The sequence below is a fragment of the Cataglyphis hispanica genome, chromosome 4, assembly GCF_021464435.1.
Source record: "Cataglyphis hispanica isolate Lineage 1 chromosome 4, ULB_Chis1_1.0, whole genome shotgun sequence".
NCBI classification, from domain to species: Eukaryota; Metazoa; Arthropoda; class Insecta; order Hymenoptera; family Formicidae; genus Cataglyphis; species Cataglyphis hispanica.
In genome coordinates, this window is record NC_065957.1 from 6737468 (window position 1) to 6755203 (window position 17736).

General features: G+C 30.8%; 5 protein-coding genes across 9 annotated transcripts in view; 2 read left to right on the forward strand and 3 right to left on the reverse strand.

Annotated features, from left to right (window-relative positions):
* Positions 1–8025, forward strand: part of LOC126849138 (extracellular sulfatase SULF-1 homolog) — a 64911-nt gene extending 56886 nt beyond the window's left edge. For 2 of the 3 annotated variants that reach the window (XM_050590720.1, XM_050590719.1), the window contains 11 exons: positions 79–189; positions 848–1140; positions 2750–3094; positions 3304–3457; positions 3541–3802; positions 3900–4082; positions 4152–5085; positions 5175–5576; positions 5657–5848; positions 5936–6023; positions 6204–8025. In XM_050590720.1, coding sequence (XP_050446677.1) covers positions 79–189; positions 848–1140; positions 2750–3094; positions 3304–3457; positions 3541–3802; positions 3900–4082; positions 4152–5085; positions 5175–5576; positions 5657–5848; positions 5936–6023; positions 6204–6297 — 3058 coding nt within the window. In that variant the 3' untranslated portion in view covers positions 6298–8025. The remainder of the gene's footprint in view (positions 1–78; positions 190–847; positions 1141–2749; positions 3095–3303; positions 3458–3540; positions 3803–3899; positions 4083–4151; positions 5086–5174; positions 5577–5656; positions 5849–5935; positions 6024–6203) is intronic. The other variant, XM_050590721.1, reaches the window with a different exon arrangement.
* Positions 1–8970, reverse strand: part of LOC126849255 (MRN complex-interacting protein) — a 44816-nt gene extending 35846 nt beyond the window's left edge. The window contains exons 1-4 of one of the 2 annotated variants that reach the window (XM_050590934.1): positions 8847–8970; positions 8706–8774; positions 8356–8611; positions 8115–8296 (exon numbers count right to left, since the gene is read on the reverse strand). In XM_050590934.1, the coding sequence (XP_050446891.1) occupies positions 8115–8296; positions 8356–8611; positions 8706–8774; positions 8847–8897 (558 nt within the window). In that variant the 5' untranslated portion in view covers positions 8898–8970. Of the gene's footprint in view, positions 1–8114; positions 8297–8355; positions 8612–8705; positions 8775–8846 lie in introns of those variants that run through there. The other variant, XM_050590935.1, reaches the window with a different exon arrangement.
* Positions 8971–9297: 327 nt separating this feature from the next.
* Positions 9298–10794, reverse strand: LOC126849253 (ATP synthase subunit s, mitochondrial). The gene is given in 6 exon segments (XM_050590931.1): positions 9298–9445; positions 9571–9733; positions 10074–10227; positions 10230–10281; positions 10373–10461; positions 10647–10794. Coding segments are annotated over 6 exon segments (579 nt in total). The 5' UTR covers positions 10659–10794; the 3' UTR covers positions 9298–9336.
* Positions 10795–11005: 211 nt separating this feature from the next.
* The window catches only part of LOC126849158 (lysine-specific histone demethylase 1A), a 106164-nt gene continuing 99433 nt past the window's right edge, over positions 11006–17736 (forward strand). The window contains exons 1-11 of one of the 2 annotated variants that reach the window (XM_050590753.1): positions 11006–11068; positions 13006–13165; positions 13571–13793; positions 13868–14019; positions 14086–14247; positions 14463–14579; positions 14672–14848; positions 15105–15368; positions 15491–15628; positions 15719–15792; positions 16056–16204. In XM_050590753.1, the coding sequence (XP_050446710.1) occupies positions 13142–13165; positions 13571–13793; positions 13868–14019; positions 14086–14247; positions 14463–14579; positions 14672–14848; positions 15105–15368; positions 15491–15628; positions 15719–15792; positions 16056–16204 (1480 nt within the window). In that variant the 5' untranslated portion in view covers positions 11006–11068; positions 13006–13141. The remainder of the gene's footprint in view (positions 11069–13005; positions 13166–13570; positions 13794–13867; positions 14020–14085; positions 14248–14462; positions 14580–14671; positions 14849–15104; positions 15369–15490; positions 15629–15718; positions 15793–16055; positions 16205–17736) is intronic. The other variant, XM_050590754.1, reaches the window with a different exon arrangement.
* On the reverse strand, positions 11947–13015 carry LOC126849258 (thialysine N-epsilon-acetyltransferase). The gene is made up of 5 exons (XM_050590938.1): positions 12811–13015; positions 12582–12678; positions 12470–12521; positions 12189–12391; positions 11947–12132 (listed from the first exon to the last, which is right to left on the reverse strand). Exons 2-5 carry the CDS (start codon positions 12645–12647, stop codon positions 11962–11964), a joined length of 492 nt encoding a protein of 163 aa, XP_050446895.1. The 5' UTR covers positions 12648–12678; positions 12811–13015; the 3' UTR covers positions 11947–11961.

The window sequence follows — 17736 nt, forward strand, 5'->3', positions numbered from 1 at the left end:
CATTCAAGAACAAATAAACGTCAGAAAGTCCAAGGTCCGATATTAAAGTCGTAATAAAACATCCACATAACGTTGCAGAATAGATGACATAGTTTTGAACATCGATCTGGCGCCGACGTTCTTGGATATTGCCGGCGTCGAAACGCCACCACAGATGGATGGTCGTTCCTTCAAGAAACTCTTTCTCAAGTAAGTACATTCGTATTTTTTTCTCAAGACTTATTTAACATGTTCTTTTTCAATCTTTTTGCTTATTATTTTTATATTTATATTTTATTTTTATACATATATGTTTAAAACATTTAAAAAGCTGAAAAGTATATACCAAAATGAAATTTGTAATGAAGTTTTATTTAAATTGAAAAGAATAATTTTATTTTCGATATATAACTCGAATACAATTAAGATCAATGAATTATTATTCATTGATCTTAATTGTTTATTATATTACATCAAATGCATATCTTTGACAATATTCGCGATATAATAATTTTCAATTGAATGCAGAGCTTAACATTCTTAAACGTCAAACTTTTTAATGCAGGTCACGTAATCGGATTTCAGTCCATAGCGAGTTAAAAAAAAGTCCTGTTATATTTCTTATAACTTCATTATAATTTATTAGAACTTTCTGATTTTATTAAGCAAAATCACGTTATTAAAATGTACTTTCCGCTGCACCATTTTTTGTAATTTTTACTCTGTAGCGAATAAAAATTTCCATATTGTGTAACTTCATTAAATTTTAATTATCTCATCCCATTATATATTTATACGTGAAGCATAATATTTTCAATGCCTTATGCCGATCGCATTTCTCGCTTGTGAGTAAAGACTGTTGTTACAGTAGCAAGCACGGCAGAAGGTCGAAGTTCAAGTGGCCTGATACATTCCTGATCGAGTCTTCTGGCCGTCGTGAGACTCCAGAATCTATCGCTGAATCGAAGGCACGGGAAGCTAAGAGACAAAATGCCACACAGATCAAGCAGCCACCGAGCTCGACACCAGAAGAGGATGATGATATCCCTGATACAGATGCGGATGTTGAAGCGGAGCATCGATTTACAGAAAGTGATATCGGAAGTGATCAGGACATTTCAGACGATGAAGAAGTTGAAGATTCGATTATGGACGAGACAAGTAAGTTAATTACTATTATAAGATTTTTTTTTTTTTTAATCTTCATTTCGTTATCGGCAGTTTATTTTTCTGGGAATATTTTCGCGATGCAGATTATATAAATATTTCTATACACAAGGGATGTTCGAACCAAATCGATATAATCGAGATTTTAGGAATTATATGTGCAAATGGTCAATCAATATTAATTTATAAAGTTATATTCAACGAATTATTGGACTTTATGAGACAATGAGATTGTACAGATTTATATGATTCATTACATTGTAAATTATTCCCAATATTGCAATCAATTAATGGAAATCAATCATTAGTGGTTGACGTCAAGCACTTTACTCACCTTTCTTTTATTATTCGAAAAATTAAATCGGAATATGCTAACTGTATATAAATGGATAGTTTAATTCATTCATGTGTTTTCAAGCGTAAAAATACAAGAATCGCGTGTTTTGCGTGAACATTAAGTAATTGATATTAATTATTATAATGCATTGCCACATGCATCCCCGATGATTTTTGCGATGTAATAATTTTCAGAGCTTAATATCCTTCAATGTTTTTAATATGAGTCGCGCAATCGGATTTCACTCTGTGGCATTAGTTAATAAATTTCATAAAATGATGGATAGATCTTTTGATTCGACTCGAGAGAAATGTTCCAAACGCATAGTAATTGCATTATAAGTTTAGCTTACCGTTACATCCAGCTGCTGTATATTGCGTATTACATGTGCAAGCATGGAAGAACGAGTTCTTTCTCTGATATACATTAGCATAAGTACCCGGTTCCTGGGATTGACAGGACATCTTTCGTCTTTTTATGTACATCTTTCGAGATTATCAAGCACTTTGTCACGAGAATATTTTCGAGATAAAGAAGGTGCGAATAAAAGCGATGTAAATACACGTATTTATATCTCACAAGATGTTCTTCTAACGTTTCTCAACCTTACGTAAAGAATATAATTTTTGTACGTGTGAATTATCGCGGCGAAAAAGGTGATCTTATAAGCATAGTTTCTTTTTTAGGGATTCTTGCAGAAAAATATGCGATGTTCAATTCTAATCCTATTTTATTATCTTCCACGGTACTTACATCGCAGTTTATTTTTTCGCTCACGAGTTCGCAATAATATCGTCAAATAATTCCTCTTTATTGTCGTAAATGTAAACCTTCGACAAAACTAAATATTTCGTTGCTCTAATATCACATCATTTTTAATTTTACTATTTAACTATTATCTACTATTTAATTTTTAACTATTATCTGTTTTCCTTTTCAATTTTCTATATCATAAATATTTTACGGTCAAATATCTGTTTCATTCTGAGACCATTTTCTTTTCTTTCTTTTGAAGTAATCAAGCATTCAGAAATAGAAATTTCAAGAAATTCTTTAAAAAAGGTATCATGCGCACTTGTTCCGATTGTGTAATCTTTTCCCATCTTTCCATTAAGATTAATTTTATATAAAATTTATATAAAATTTTATATAAAATTTTTCTTTTATAAAAAATTTTTCCTGTGAAAAGCTTGCAGATGCCTTTTAAATAAATTCGCAGACATATGTATTTATATGAATTACATATTTATATGCGTGTCCTTCCAGGCTCGGATCCGCATCTCGACAATAGGGTGCATGGTATGCACACGCCCTTCGCGACCAAGCACGAACGTCTCGCGGCGGAGTGCTCGCGACCGGAAACGCAAGCCAATTGTCTTCCCGGACAGAAGTGGCGATGCGAGAGGGATGGACATCGGTGGCGACGACACAAGTGTAGATACGCGGTGCCGCCCCCGCAAAGGGTGTCCAAGAAGTGCGCTTGTTTCACACCCCACGGGGTGGTCTACACGAGGCTCGAATCCAACGATTACGACGGGCAAAGATACAGTCCTCCAAGAGATCGCCGACCTGCGGATTACGGTGACACATCGGGATATTTCAACAAACGAGGTAAACATCTTTAACTGATCTTAAATTTTTATATTTTATCGTAGATGAAAAAATTAAGGAATTAATAAAGATATATGTTCACCAAAAAAGTAAAAATTTTTAAGATCAATTTCATTTTTAATATTCTAAAAAAATATTTCAAATTATTGTAATATTTGCTATAAAATTATCATAAAATAATTGTAAGAAAGATATATAATTTGATGTAGGCAAGCGAGAAATATTGGATGAGGAATTTGGCGATTATTTCAATTTGGAGGACGAACCGGATAGGCGTGCAATTGATGAAGAAGATGACGAGAACTTTCTTCAGGAGCTGGATCTATTGACGCAGGAAGTGAAGGAAGAGACTGCACAATCTAGGTATAAAAATTATCAGATATCGCGGCACTGAAATAAGCTTATTATGAAATATCTTGAAAGCTTATCATAAATATGCATTTCAGAAATAATAATGGAATAAGACTCATGGACGTTCGTGACGATGAAAGCAACGGGCAAGGTAAACCTGCCGTTGATTATTTAGATTACGGCTACACTATGAACGACTTCGATCTTACCTTGGATAAGGTCATTAAAGGTCGGCTAAATGTAGACGATGTGATAAAAAGGCATCGGAGAGTACGGAGAAGTGTTATGAAGAAGGATTCTATAGAGCACGTCACGAAGATAATGGAGAGCATAGAGGAAGAATTAGATGACTTAAAGGTAAGGTTCGGAACACAAAATATTTCAACTCACAATGCAATTGTTTTGCGAATCATCGCGATAGTGTAAAAAGCCGATTTGCGATTCTTATCAATAGCAAACTCAAGTTCGTCATTCATCCGAGATAGAGAAGACGCTATCGCCAAAATGTCTAGTTTTACCGGAAGGCGGCGTAAATTGTACCGAAGCTGTATATCAGGATCCTAACGAATGGCGGATATCGAGACGAGAGATCGAACAGCAAATTCGGGAGATGCGGATGCAGCTGGAAACGTTGAAAGTAAATTATATTGATAATTAATTCGCTTTCAATAAAGTTTCACGGTAATAATAACAAACACGTTTGCAGGAGATTCGCCGGCACTTGATGATCAAACGACCGCAGTTTGCGGACAATGAGGAGAAGCTTGCCGATGCGGAAGAAACTCTTGATTCGCATAAGACTCATCATCTGCCAAAGGGTCACGTGAGTCGTCATCATAAAAAACATGATAAAATTGCTCACACCACCGTGGATCGCGATACGACTACAGAATCCGCTGCGAAGATCGATGCAACTCTAAGTAATGAGAAAGTATCGATGGAAGAGAAGCTCGATAAATACAATACAACTTCTTTTGAGGCTTTTACCGCCGAAACTGTTATCGAAACATCAACGACGACAATTTTAACAACGGTTAAGCCAAAGAAAACGCCCCGTCGCCAAAAGATTAAAGAAACATCCGCAAACAGAACGGAAATCGAAGATGATAAATCGCAAAGGCGCAGAAAAGTGCATCACCATCGTAAAAACAACACGCTGCTTACAAATAGTGTTCACGATAATGTCCTTCGCGTGAATACAACCGATATTAGCGATATAACATTGTCTACTCGAGATCCTACGACTAGTGAGAGACACACTTATAGTCGACAAAAATTCACAACTGTTCCTACTACAATTGCGGAAGCAAGTACTTCGAGACGAGAATTTATCGATGCATCCAAGACCAGTAGCGACTTGAATCAAGATCATATTACAGAATCAATTGCAGTTACTGAATCGGGAACGACTATAACGATGACTTCGATACACACAATAGAGAACGTGCCGAGAACCAGCGCAACTATTGGTAAAGGTTCAAGTTCTAATCGATCTCGGAGTACATTCCTGACGATACCGACGACTACGCCATTGCCGAGGAAATTTTCCAAGATACAGAGGAACAGGACGTCGGGAATTCTCGGACCAGCAAGGATAGACGTTACCATTCTCGAAGCTCCCGACAGAAAACATAAACAGGGTAAGATTGCAAATGAAATATTTACAATCTCGATGGGTGTTTTAATTTCTATCTTCAAACGGTTTTCCATTCTATAATGTTTAATATAGGTATAACTACAATCAGTAATAACGGCCGTTTACCGCCGATAATGAACAATCCGTTAGAAGCTCGACACAAGTGCTATTGCGCGCCAGATACGAAGAGAGACGAGAAGGAACTGGCTAGAGAGGAGAGACGCAGATTGAAGGAAGAACGTTTAAAGAAAAAGGAGCGAAAGCTCAGGAAGAAGGCTAAGCTAGAGAAGGAATGTCTGACAGAGAGAATGAACTGTTTCGAGCACGATAATGATCACTGGCGTACGGCACCTCTGTGGAACGCGGGACCATTCTGTTTTTGCATGAATGCTAATAATAACACATATTCCTGCGTACGCACAATCAACGTGACGCACAATTTCCTTTATTGCGAGTTCACGACGGGATTAGTGACGTATTATAATTTAAGAATCGGTAAGTGTACGCAAAAAATTTCTTAAGAAACGCGAAATCTCAAGATAGAGACGATTGATAAATAACTTAATTCCTGTCAGATCCATTCGAACAGTGGAATAGAATATCGTCTTTGACATCTTCCGAAAAATCCTATTTGCACGATCAATTGGAGCACTTAAAGGGATGTAAAGGTACATGGGATTGTACAGTCGGCAGCGCTAGGGAGGCCATGCCGCAGCTACAACAACATCAACGGTATATCTCGAAGAGAAAATATAGCGATGCGTTCGGTATGTTTCACAAAGTATAAGCAATCATTTATATATCATACATGTTTAGATTGTAAAACATAAAAATTTTATAAATTATTTTATTAGAAGATATATTTGTACCTTCGGCGTTGCAAATTATACGCGAGAGCGAACTCGGCAGCCCATCAAATAAAAGACGGAAGAAGTTACAAAAGCAAGTATTTATTGGGATATCATTCTAAGTTTTTTAGAATTTTTTTTACTTTTTACTTTAATAGTTTATTATATATGTAGATATATGTGTATGTATGTGTGTGTGTGTGTGTGTGTGTGTGTGTGTGTATGTGTGTGTGTACATGTGTATTTAATATGTAACACTGTTTTTAAATTTTAGTTGGAACAGGCGCAGTAGAAGCTGGCAAAGTAGCTGGAGACATCATCAAGATATAATGAATCCCCGACGTCATAACAATAGACATCAGTATTGATCAATATACTTTTTTTTTATGTTCGCTTTAACAACTGCGTAAAAAAAATGCCTTAGGTATACATTGATTTCGCAATGCATTTAATAGTCTAATTTATTTAGTGATAAATAACAAGAATACCATGGTGATATTTAAATTAATAATCTTTCGATCCTGCATATAGTAGATGTTCATCATTCGCATCATGCATGTTTTTAATATAATATTTTGTGGCAACTATTGAATTTAGCTATAGGAATTTTACGTGCACTACATATGAAGCACACATTTAAATTTATAGATATGCAAATACATTTTATGTTATTGGAATTATACAATTAAAGACATAAAGAAGTGATTTTTTTTTCCTTTTTATATTATTTATGAGAAATTTTCTCGAAATACTTAGTAAATAAATAGAAATTTTAGATAAAAAGCTTATCTAATCATATTTCGAGATATGCATGACGTATAATTGCAATTCTTCGTAAATTAATTAAATAATATTATTACATTTTTTAATATAAACGTATCGACATAAACTAATGTTAAAATATTTTTTGGTTGAAAATTTTTTGACTACGACAAATAAATTATTATTAGAATCAGCTATCTAATAGAAGACTGTGAATGCACAACGAAAAAAAAATGACTCGATCTTCCCTTGCCAATTGTGATCTTTCTGCGATTATTATTTACATAATAATTGGAAAGAAATGTTTGTCAAATGCTGCCAATTTAATTTTTACTCCTATTGCCTTCATATGAAATATGAAAATACAGATGCTCTTATAATGCACACTGCCAAAAAATTTTACCAAGTATTGATATTCATTATATATCTTGATATTCATTCTAGAACAAGGATGGATGATCTAAACTTTTTAATGAAATTTTTCTCAAGATTGGAAATTGTAAATATCATTGCATGTATAATTATAGAATTTTTATTTGGAATCTTATTTTAATTTCATGTAGTATGTCACCATTTTATATTGCTTTAATGACACAGCTATTTTAATAGCAAAATAATTATTAGCAATGTACAATATTAGGGAAAGTAAAATGCTGATATACATATGTGTTTGAAAAAGTTATTAGATAACAATTTTTAAAAGAGAAGAAATATAAAGATAATATGCATATGTAAGTTGACATTTAAATATTGCTTAAAGCATAATTATAAGTTTTCTCTAATTTATGTTTTTAAATAATATAACTATTTTATGAAAACTTTATTTATTGTCTATAAAATACATATTATAATGCTGTAAAAAACTTAAGATCCTATGTAGCAATAGCAATTAATCTTCTAATCAGCATTCTATTTTTCCTAACAAAATTATCTACATCGTATATTAAATTGTTGTTCATCTATTTTCATCGAAGCAAATGTAATAGGAGGAAATTATATGTATTCAAATCGTTTAGAATTTAGAAGATAAACATTTTGTCCATGTAGTATGATATACTACACATTTCTCTCTTTGATTATAAGAGAAGAGGCAAATTAAACTAAAATCATTATTTACCACAAAAACTCAATCATATATATTATAGTTACCACAAAAACTCAATCATATATACATATGTGTATGTATATAGAATGAGACGTAGACAAATAATTTAATGTTTAATTGAAATTGTAGAATGTTGAACAAATTCATATGTGGAAGAAATAATTCAATAAATATTTTTTTGAATTTTGTATACATTGAATTCTGTAATAAAATGTTACTTTTCAGAAAATTAACTTATATGTTTTTTTTAACAATATAGCTATTATCCTTTCGTTAAATTACAGAAAAGATAAGAAATTTGTGAATCATTTAAGAAAATTAAAAGTCAAGAGGATCATCTAGTTCATCATAAGTTTCAAAAATATTGGCGGCATTGATATGGTCTCCGTTAGATTTAGTGTTGTCTTGCATATGACAATTATCATCAATACTGGAATTACTCATAGAACATAAATCCTTTGTCTCATTGTTAACATCTTCACTTTCAGAATTGGTATCATCTAAATATTTTTCAAAACTTAAAAAATCTTTATTTATATTATTACGATGAATTCCTTACCTGGTGTTATATTGTCGACTTTCTTATTAAAAATGAAATCTTCTACATCTTCTAAATTTCCTGTCTCTGATGATTCCAAATATTTTGTCCATTTATTCTCAGCAATCTTGTTACTGGCCGCTTCTTCAGAAATGTTTGCAAATGTGTCACAAGCATCATCTTGTTCAGAAGATATAAAGAATGTATTATTTGCTTTCATAGCATTCAATTGTTGGACATGAAGACGACAATCTCGTCCAGATCCTTGAAAATATACCTAAAAATACAAATAATGATTAATCACAAATATGCAGGAAGTAATCATAAAAAGTCATAACTGTTATCATTAATGATCTTTTATAAATAAATACCTGCTGTATAGATTGTTTTGCATTACACAACTTGCAATTCCACTTGGGTGCTTTTTTAACTATATGTACCTAAGATACAAAAATATAAGAAAGATACAAATTATAACAAGTGTTAATATTAACAATCTATTTCATGCTTACTTGGTACATTTTGCAAGAATAGCAACACAAAACGTTCATTTCTTGTGGCATTGTTAAAACAAATCTGTGTTGAAATTTGATTGAAAAAAAAAACTACAAGAAAAAATTATGCGGAACTTCAAATCTCTGAGAACAAGTGCGGCCAACATATGAGATGCACGCACATGCGTATATCCAACATAAAATATAAAATTTATAGAGAGCGGATTTTATACGAACAGACCTATATATTATGAATTATGACTAAATAGGCATATTATTATGATACAATACAAAAAAAATGTAGAAGAAAATCAAAATTATTGTGTGAAAAATCCAATTTTAAATGAATCCTATTGTATATTGCTTTAAGTAATATTATTTATTATATTGTTTTAGAAAACATATACATAAGAACTGTATTATTTTATACAGATTTGATACATTTATATACAGATTTTATTATTTTATACAGATATTAAGATATTAAAAAATTGATGCTTTAAATAATTTATTTGAATTCTATTGCACAATCTGGCAGGGCCTCGGTAAGTTCTTTCCTGAGCAAAGCCTTATCTTTCAAGTATGGCAACCCAGCAAGCTTCAAAGTCTTCAGATTTCTATAAGATATACAAAATATTTATATTTGAAAGTTGAATGTTTTCTTAATTTAGAAATATCACACATAAAAACAGTCTTTAATATCATATAACATCTTATTATTGATAATATATAAAATACATACTTTAGATTTTTCAAACTACGTATTCCTTCATCAGTTATACTTTTACAATCTCTGATTTCAAGTGTAGTCAAGGAATCCTTCATTACTGATAATAATGGCAAGGCAGTGTTATACAAGTAAAAACAACGTACAAATTTTATCTTGTCAATATACCTGCAACCAACTGAATTTCTATAAGTATTGCAAGAGTAAATACTATATAATTATATTATACTTTTTGACAATTTATTTATAAATATATATTTATTAATATATAAATAAATTTTCAGTTGAGCAATTTATAATTTATAGTATCAAACATATGTGTATTTGATCAACTATACCAAAAGTATACATAAACTGTTCTATCTATTAAAAAATCTAATTGTTAGACTAACATTGTTTCATATATATTGTTTCAAATTAAGTATAATATTGTTAAAAACTCTTTCTTACAATATCTCACTGTCAAATTGCCCAAATAATATTATGAATTTATTGCTTACACACATTATAATACTAACCAAAATATGGAAATCCTACATGAGTTATTCCAGAGTCCGTAGCATCTACAGCTTGAATGTAATACTGATTTTTTTCTGATGGTAAGCTATTATAATCTTTCAAATATTTTGAAAAATTTTTCCATTTTACACTTGCGCCATTCCTCAAGAGCCACATTCAGCACATGCAAGATCTGGACCAATCAATTGAATTCTTTCTTGATCAACCCTCAAAATAATTACTTATTATTAGCTTAAAAATTATATATATAAACAAATAATTCTATAACATTTCAATAGAATAATTTGTATATAAATACCTGTTAAATATTATTGTTAACCAATAGAAAAATCCTCTATTAGGTACTTTTCTGCAATGATTAACAGTACCTAGCAATCCATTTATTATCTGTAACATTTATAATATATAAGGAATAAGTAATTAGGATAAGTAAAATCATATTATATTCATATATTAACTTCTACAGTTGTTTTAACAAAGATTAAAAAAAATATTATTAAAATTAAATTTCTCCAAATATTATCTGCATAAAAGATATAAAAGATAATATTAAGTAATATAAAATATCATACATGTAATGCCATTGTTTTTGTTTGTTTAATATCGTTGTTTTTGTTCTGATATAATGTCACGATAAGTCTGTTCTTTACAGATGAACTGGTTGCACTAGTTTATCTTTTTCTTTCCATATTGGAAAGAGAAAGATAAGCTCTGAACTAATGCAGTCAGTTCAGCTGTAAAGAACAAACCCTATGATGCATATTCTACAAGTAATTTGATTTATCTATTCTAAAATTACATTCCATTTGGTGTTACAAACGATACATGCTACTTTATGATGATAGATTTTTGAACACTACCCTGGACCCTGGATCCTGAATCTTAAAGGTTGCCTAGACTGATTTTCTTTTATTAAAAATTATGCAGAAGCGTTATAACGATCGTTGACGCGGGAATTCACAGGAGGATGATTGAGCATCACGAAAATAATTAGGTAAATATGTTTATTATAAAAATCTTATCACTAAATCTTTCAAAACTCGCATATTGTATATATTTGAAGGCATAGAAATTGAATTAATCTCTCAGTGCAATTTAATTTTCCGGTAAATTTAATAATACCTTTGGATCATAATGCTTGACTTGATTATATCGATTCACTTGACGAAATCGTCAATCGTGCTCGCGATTGTTCGATATTTTTTTCTATACTTTTAATATGTTTCCTCTTGCAAGCGATATTTATTTTTGGAAACTAAATTTCTTGGAACCTTTATTAATTACTGCTTAATAAAATATGGAATAGGAATAAATATCACTTGCAAATAAGCACGTGCGGGTAATTAAAATATCGAAAGTACTGGAAAAAAAAATATTGGAAATACCACAAATTGTATCAGAAATGTCGAGAAAAATATTTAGCTGAGAAAAAAATCAAGCTACAATTATTAATAAAAGCTACAGAGTATTATGCGTAAATACAATATATATTGCATCGATACTGTAAATCTCTGTGATGATAATTTTATCAAAAAAAAACTCGAAGTTTCAAACATTGCATCAAATGTATTAAGAAAATTATTAAAAAATTTAATTTTAGAAAATAAATATTGTCTACAAATAAGCATGTATAGCATTGAAAATACTGAGATAAATATCAGGTATGCCGAGAAAAATATCGGGCGATTCTCATATGTATAGGTGATAGTGTATATATAAATTTTAATAATATTTATCCATTAAATATCTTGCAAATTATGTTATTATATAACAATTTATTTAAAGCTTATATATTTGGAATATACATTAGAGACATTTATTCATATTTATGAAATAATTTATTATTATCAATATATTATATAATCAATATAAATTTTAATTTTTATATTATTCAGAATCAGATGCTAATTTTTTTAAATCTGCATCAGAGAAATTATAATAATGCCACTGTTCTTCCGATGTCAAATCACTAGCTCCATGTATTTTGTAAAACTCCTGTGCTGGATTCCATTTAAGAACCACGAAATTCAACTTGTTACAATTATTCTCAACTGCTTCCTGCAAAGATTTTATAATCAGATACATGTCACATATCTATTTCTAGTTAAACATACTTTTGCAACAGATTTCAGAAGCTTGATGCCAACATGTTTCCCTCGAAACTCTGGTGTCACATAAATATCTTCTAGATACATAGCTTTTCCGACCCATGTAGAATAGGCATAATAATAGATAGTATAACCAATGACTTTCTCATTAGATGTTGCCACATTACAGAGAAATAATGGTTGTCCATCGAAGCCATCTCTTTCTAAAGCTAAATATATTTTTTTCACATTATATCACCATTTTTAAACAATTTCTGACATAATATAGAAATGTGCATAAATCTTACTCTTATAATCAATTTTTGGTCCATCAGGCATCTTCTCATAATCTGCTAATTCCTGCAAAACAATATTTTTTACATTATCCAAAATTATTTATTTGTTAGTAATAAAATTTACCTGTATAAGCATCCTGATGGCTTCACAATCTTCACATCTAGCTTTCCGTATAATTGGTTCAGTCATTATTGAACTTTGCAATTAACATGAATTCCGACTACAAAAATATTGCAATGACAATAAATATTTTATAAATGTTGAAGATGTAGCAGAACGCGAATGAAGGAGAGAAAATCTGATAGTTTTTTTAATAACTTAAGTTATTATTCGTATATCTATATATACTTACGCAATTCTACCTATATAATATAAGATATGTAAGATTTTAGTGCTCTTATCATTCTCATTTTATCGCTCATCTTATCATTTTTTATAAAACGTGTAATTTTTGAGGATTGGATGGTCATGCCAATAGTTTTTAGTTATTTCCTGCTTCCTGCATTGCTGCTGAATATATCGATTCTCAGAGGGCTCTCAATCGCAGGTTACAGTTCCGCTGCCGATCCTGCGTTTATATGCCGGCTGTTTCAAGCATCAAAACAAACTTGAAGTTTTTACGTTGCAGTGACTATCTTTGACGTTTTTAAATCAATTTACAACGTTTAAATAATTAAAACAACATGAGTCGCAGAAAAAGAGCAAAGGTATGTATTTTATTTTCTCCGACATATCTTTAAGAATCAATCGCGATTATATTTTTTATATATTTGTGGTTACGTACATCAACATCAATTATAACTATAAGACTGTGATTCTGTCGCTTCTAGCTCATGTTTTATTCTTTTATTATGCAATAATGAACCAGATGAATAAATTATCTTTAGAGTATTTTATAGTTTTGCGTTGGAATTTTATTTCTTTCGTTATAAAGTGAGGCTATATTTTGTGTATATGTCGGTAATATATACATGATACTTTATTTAGCCATTATTTATCATTATTTATTTAAATCTTTTTTTTTTTTTTAAAGAAGTTTTCTGTTTTTTTATATGAAATTTTTATAGTTTCTTTTATATTTATGGAGCTTTGTGTGATATATCCAATTATAGGTGGAGTACAGAGAAATGGAGGAAAAATATAATCAGCTAGAAGATGAAAATGCCTCCGATACATCAGAGAAATCTAAAACTGGTCTTGTAACACCAGAAAAGAAAGTTTCTACAGAAGTGAAAAAAGAATCTGAATCTACAGTGCCTGTACCTACAGCTTCTGCTTCTAAAAGTGAAGTCAAGGAAGAAGATGATCAAGACAGTGATCATGAAGATCCACATGGTATCTTATGCATTTATGAACTAGCTATTTAAATTTGTCAATGTTTGCAAATATTAATTTTGTGTTTACATTAGTGAAGGAATTATTAAATGGATTAGAAGGTGCAGCCTTTCAAAGTCGCCTTCCATTTGACAAATTGACATCTACTGAAGCTGCATGTTTTCCTGATGTTTCTGGTGGACCACCACAAACACAAAAAGTATTCTTACACATTAGAAACAGACTTGTAAGTATGTAAGTTATAAGCTATAAAATTCTATTTATTCTTTGTTAATCCAATATTACATTTTAGTTGCAAATATGGCTGGAAAATCCCAAACAACAATTAATCATCGAAAATGCATTACCACAAATTGAGCCACCTTATAATAGCGATACTGTACTTACTCGTAGGATTCATGCATTTTTAGAACGTCATGGTTTTATAAACTTTGGAGTTTTTAAACGTCTTAAGGTAATTTAATGAATATCATAAATATTAATTGCAATATTTATAAGATTGATATCATGTATTTATTTTATTTTATTTTAATATTATATATTAAATTGATATTGCAATTTCATTACATATATATATATATATATATATATATATATATATATATATATATATATATATAGACATTAGTTGTTATTAAGAGATTAACAATTTATATTTATCTATAACAGCCTTTACCAACTAAAAAACTGGGCAAGGTCATTGTAATTGGTGCTGGTATTGCTGGATTGGCAGCAGCTCAACAGATGCAACAGTTTGGCTTAGAAGTAATTGTCTTGGAAGCTAGAGTAAGTGTTTGATAATTATATTTTATTTTATTTTAACTTATCTTTATTTTCGTAAATTAATTTTTATTAAACTATTATTAATTTTAATCTAGGATCGTGTTGGTGGCCGAATCGCCACATTTCGTAAATCAAATTATATTGCGGATTTGGGAGCTATGGTGGTCACAGGTTTAGGTGGAAATCCTGTAACGACTCTTAGTAAACAGATTAATATGGAACTCCATAAAATTCGACAAAAGTGCCCATTGTATGAAAGCGATGGTCAAACGGTATGTTTAAATGTATATGTTTAATTTTAGTAAAATAATGAATATATATATATGTATATACATCTTTCTCTGATTTTTTTATTATTATTATGCATTATAAAATATAATGCATAATGTTATAACTGTTCTTAACAACAAGAAAATTAAATATTATCTTATGTTGATCATGCTATTAATATATATTAATATATATTTAAATATATATACTAAAATCATAAATCAAAGTTTAAATGAATGTGTACTGCGTTTTTTGCAGGTTCCAAAAGATAAAGATGAAATGGTTGAAAGAGAGTTTAATAGATTATTGGAAGCCACTTCTTACCTTTCGCATCAATTAGATTTTAATTATGTAAACAGTGCAGGATCTGGAGGACAAGGCGGTAATACGCGTCCAGTATCCTTAGGTCAAGCATTAGAATGGGTCATACGTTTACAAGAACAAGGTGTGAAGCAACGTCAAGTAGCGCATTTGCGTTCTGTACTCTCATTACAAGGACGATTAGTTACGAATCAGCACAGAGTATGTACAATTAAAAATTATTTTTTGATTAAATATTTTTCAATGTGATATATGTGAAATGATAGAATTAAACTGTATAAAATGTATAAAATTGTATGATTAAATTATAAATTATTTTGTAGATGATTTCCATTATGGATCGTTTGGTAGAATTAAACAAGCAATATAAGGAAATGACGGAAAGTAAATTACAAACTCGAGATATAACGCAAGAATTTGTGCTCCGATCTAAATTACGTGATCTCCATAATGCTTGTAAGGTACATTATTTAATGATGCATTTTTAATAGTTATAAATAACAATATATTATACAATAAATAATGATATATTCACTTATTTTGTACCTTAGGAGTGGGATCAGCTATCAGATCAACAGAGAGAAATTGAAGCAAAGTTACAAGAATTGGAGGCTTCACCACCCAGGTAAATGTGTTATATTTTACATATAAGTTTATTTTAAATAATCTATAATAATGTGTAAAAAATCTATTTATTACTTTATATAGTTTTGCATAGTATAGAAAACATTTTAAAAATAAAAAAATAAAATACATATATATCATTATATGTGCCACATAAAATTATATATACAAATAGATTTCAATTGTAAATTCTATCGCAAATTATAGATTATCCAAAATGGATTTAAATTATATATATTGATATATTGTTTTTGTTGCATTTAGTGACGTCTATTTATCGTCCAAGGATCGGCAAATATTGGATTGGCATTTTGCAAACTTGGAGTTTGCCAACGCAACATCTTTGTCAAACTTGAGCCTGAAGCATTGGGATCAAGACGATGATTTTGAATTCACCGGAAGTCATCTAACTGGTGAGTCTACATTCATTGCTTATATAAATCAAGTATCGATTTTTAAAGAGTTACGATACTTGAAAATTCGTAAGTTGTAAAATACGTATGAATATATTATTTTTTTGTCATACGTAATTTTTTGTTCTTATAACAAATAATTTACAACGAGGGAAGAATTAAACATCTGTACAGATAGATCGTAACATATACAAATATTTATGTGCAGTACCATTCCCTCAAACTGAAAAAGATTCTAATGAATTAATTACCAATTATTTGCGGAACATTTAATTAAAACAGTATCAGGATCAAAACATGTATTAATCTTAAGAAACCCGATTTATACGATATAATCGTGTTTGCTAAAACACACGCACACAGTTCACTGACTATGTTCTTTGGAAATTACTGAGGCCGAGAGAAGATGGCGCAGATAATGAGTGAATTATTCGCGAGTTGCATGTCCTTTATAGGCGTTTGACTCGCTCCTCTCGCGCGTCTCCCTGTAGTTGACTTTATCAACCTTATTGAAAGCCGATAGCATGAGATTCCGTGTAGATAGTCGCAGTATTCCCCCGACCTATCGAGTACCGAAGTTCTCATTATGTGAAATTATGCTATGATCATAGCCCGTAAACTCTTATGAGCTTACTAAAGCGGCAACGGAAAGCCGTGCGGTTAAAAATATTTTTATGGTCGCCGATAAATGTATTTTTGCGGTTTGTATTGGCAAATAAATTGTCTTGCCAAGTATTTTAATTTTACGAGACATATTTATCAAGACTTGAACGCACAAGTGTACGTTCTTTATAACTAGATAGACTATTAATCAACATACATTTTATCGTGCATCCTGATGCGTGTGCGTGTAAAGGGCATTAAAATATCAAAATTTAATCTGAATGCGCGTCTGCAATTTTCGTTCAAAATAACTGACTCAAATATCTTATTCATTTTAGAAACGATATACAATCGCGACTTGTATGAGAGAAATATTTTTTTTTTTTAACATAATTTTAAACAATTTTCTCTTCTTGATCTTTTTGCTATTTTTCAAATAAAGACACGACCCTATTATCATATATATCATTAAACGAAGCGAAACGTTTCATGTCATTTATCACATGTCAATTTCATTTTCGCGCACGAGTGCTAAGAGAACATTAACGTAATATATTCACGCTGGAAATTCGACTATCTCCTTAACGATCCCTTCACCTTACCGATACTCGATGCGCAATCAAAACTAGCCAATGTCGTTCTGACTGTAATGCAGTTTAACTGTAACTGCTATTGCCGTTACAAGCTTGACGGTTGCGCGAATGGAAATTGTTCTGAGTGTATCGATTTAAAGTCGTTTTGTTGGGTACCGAGATAGAGCATACACGCGAGAAGAGAGGTCTGTTCGGATCGAATCGAGTGCGGAACTACAATAAACGTATGCGGTTTACCGTGAAACGAGATAGACGCGCGTGCGAAAGACGCTCTCATTTCGAGAATGCGCGAAAACCCGGAGCGTTCGTGATCGAACGATGGGCCCGAAAAAAAGG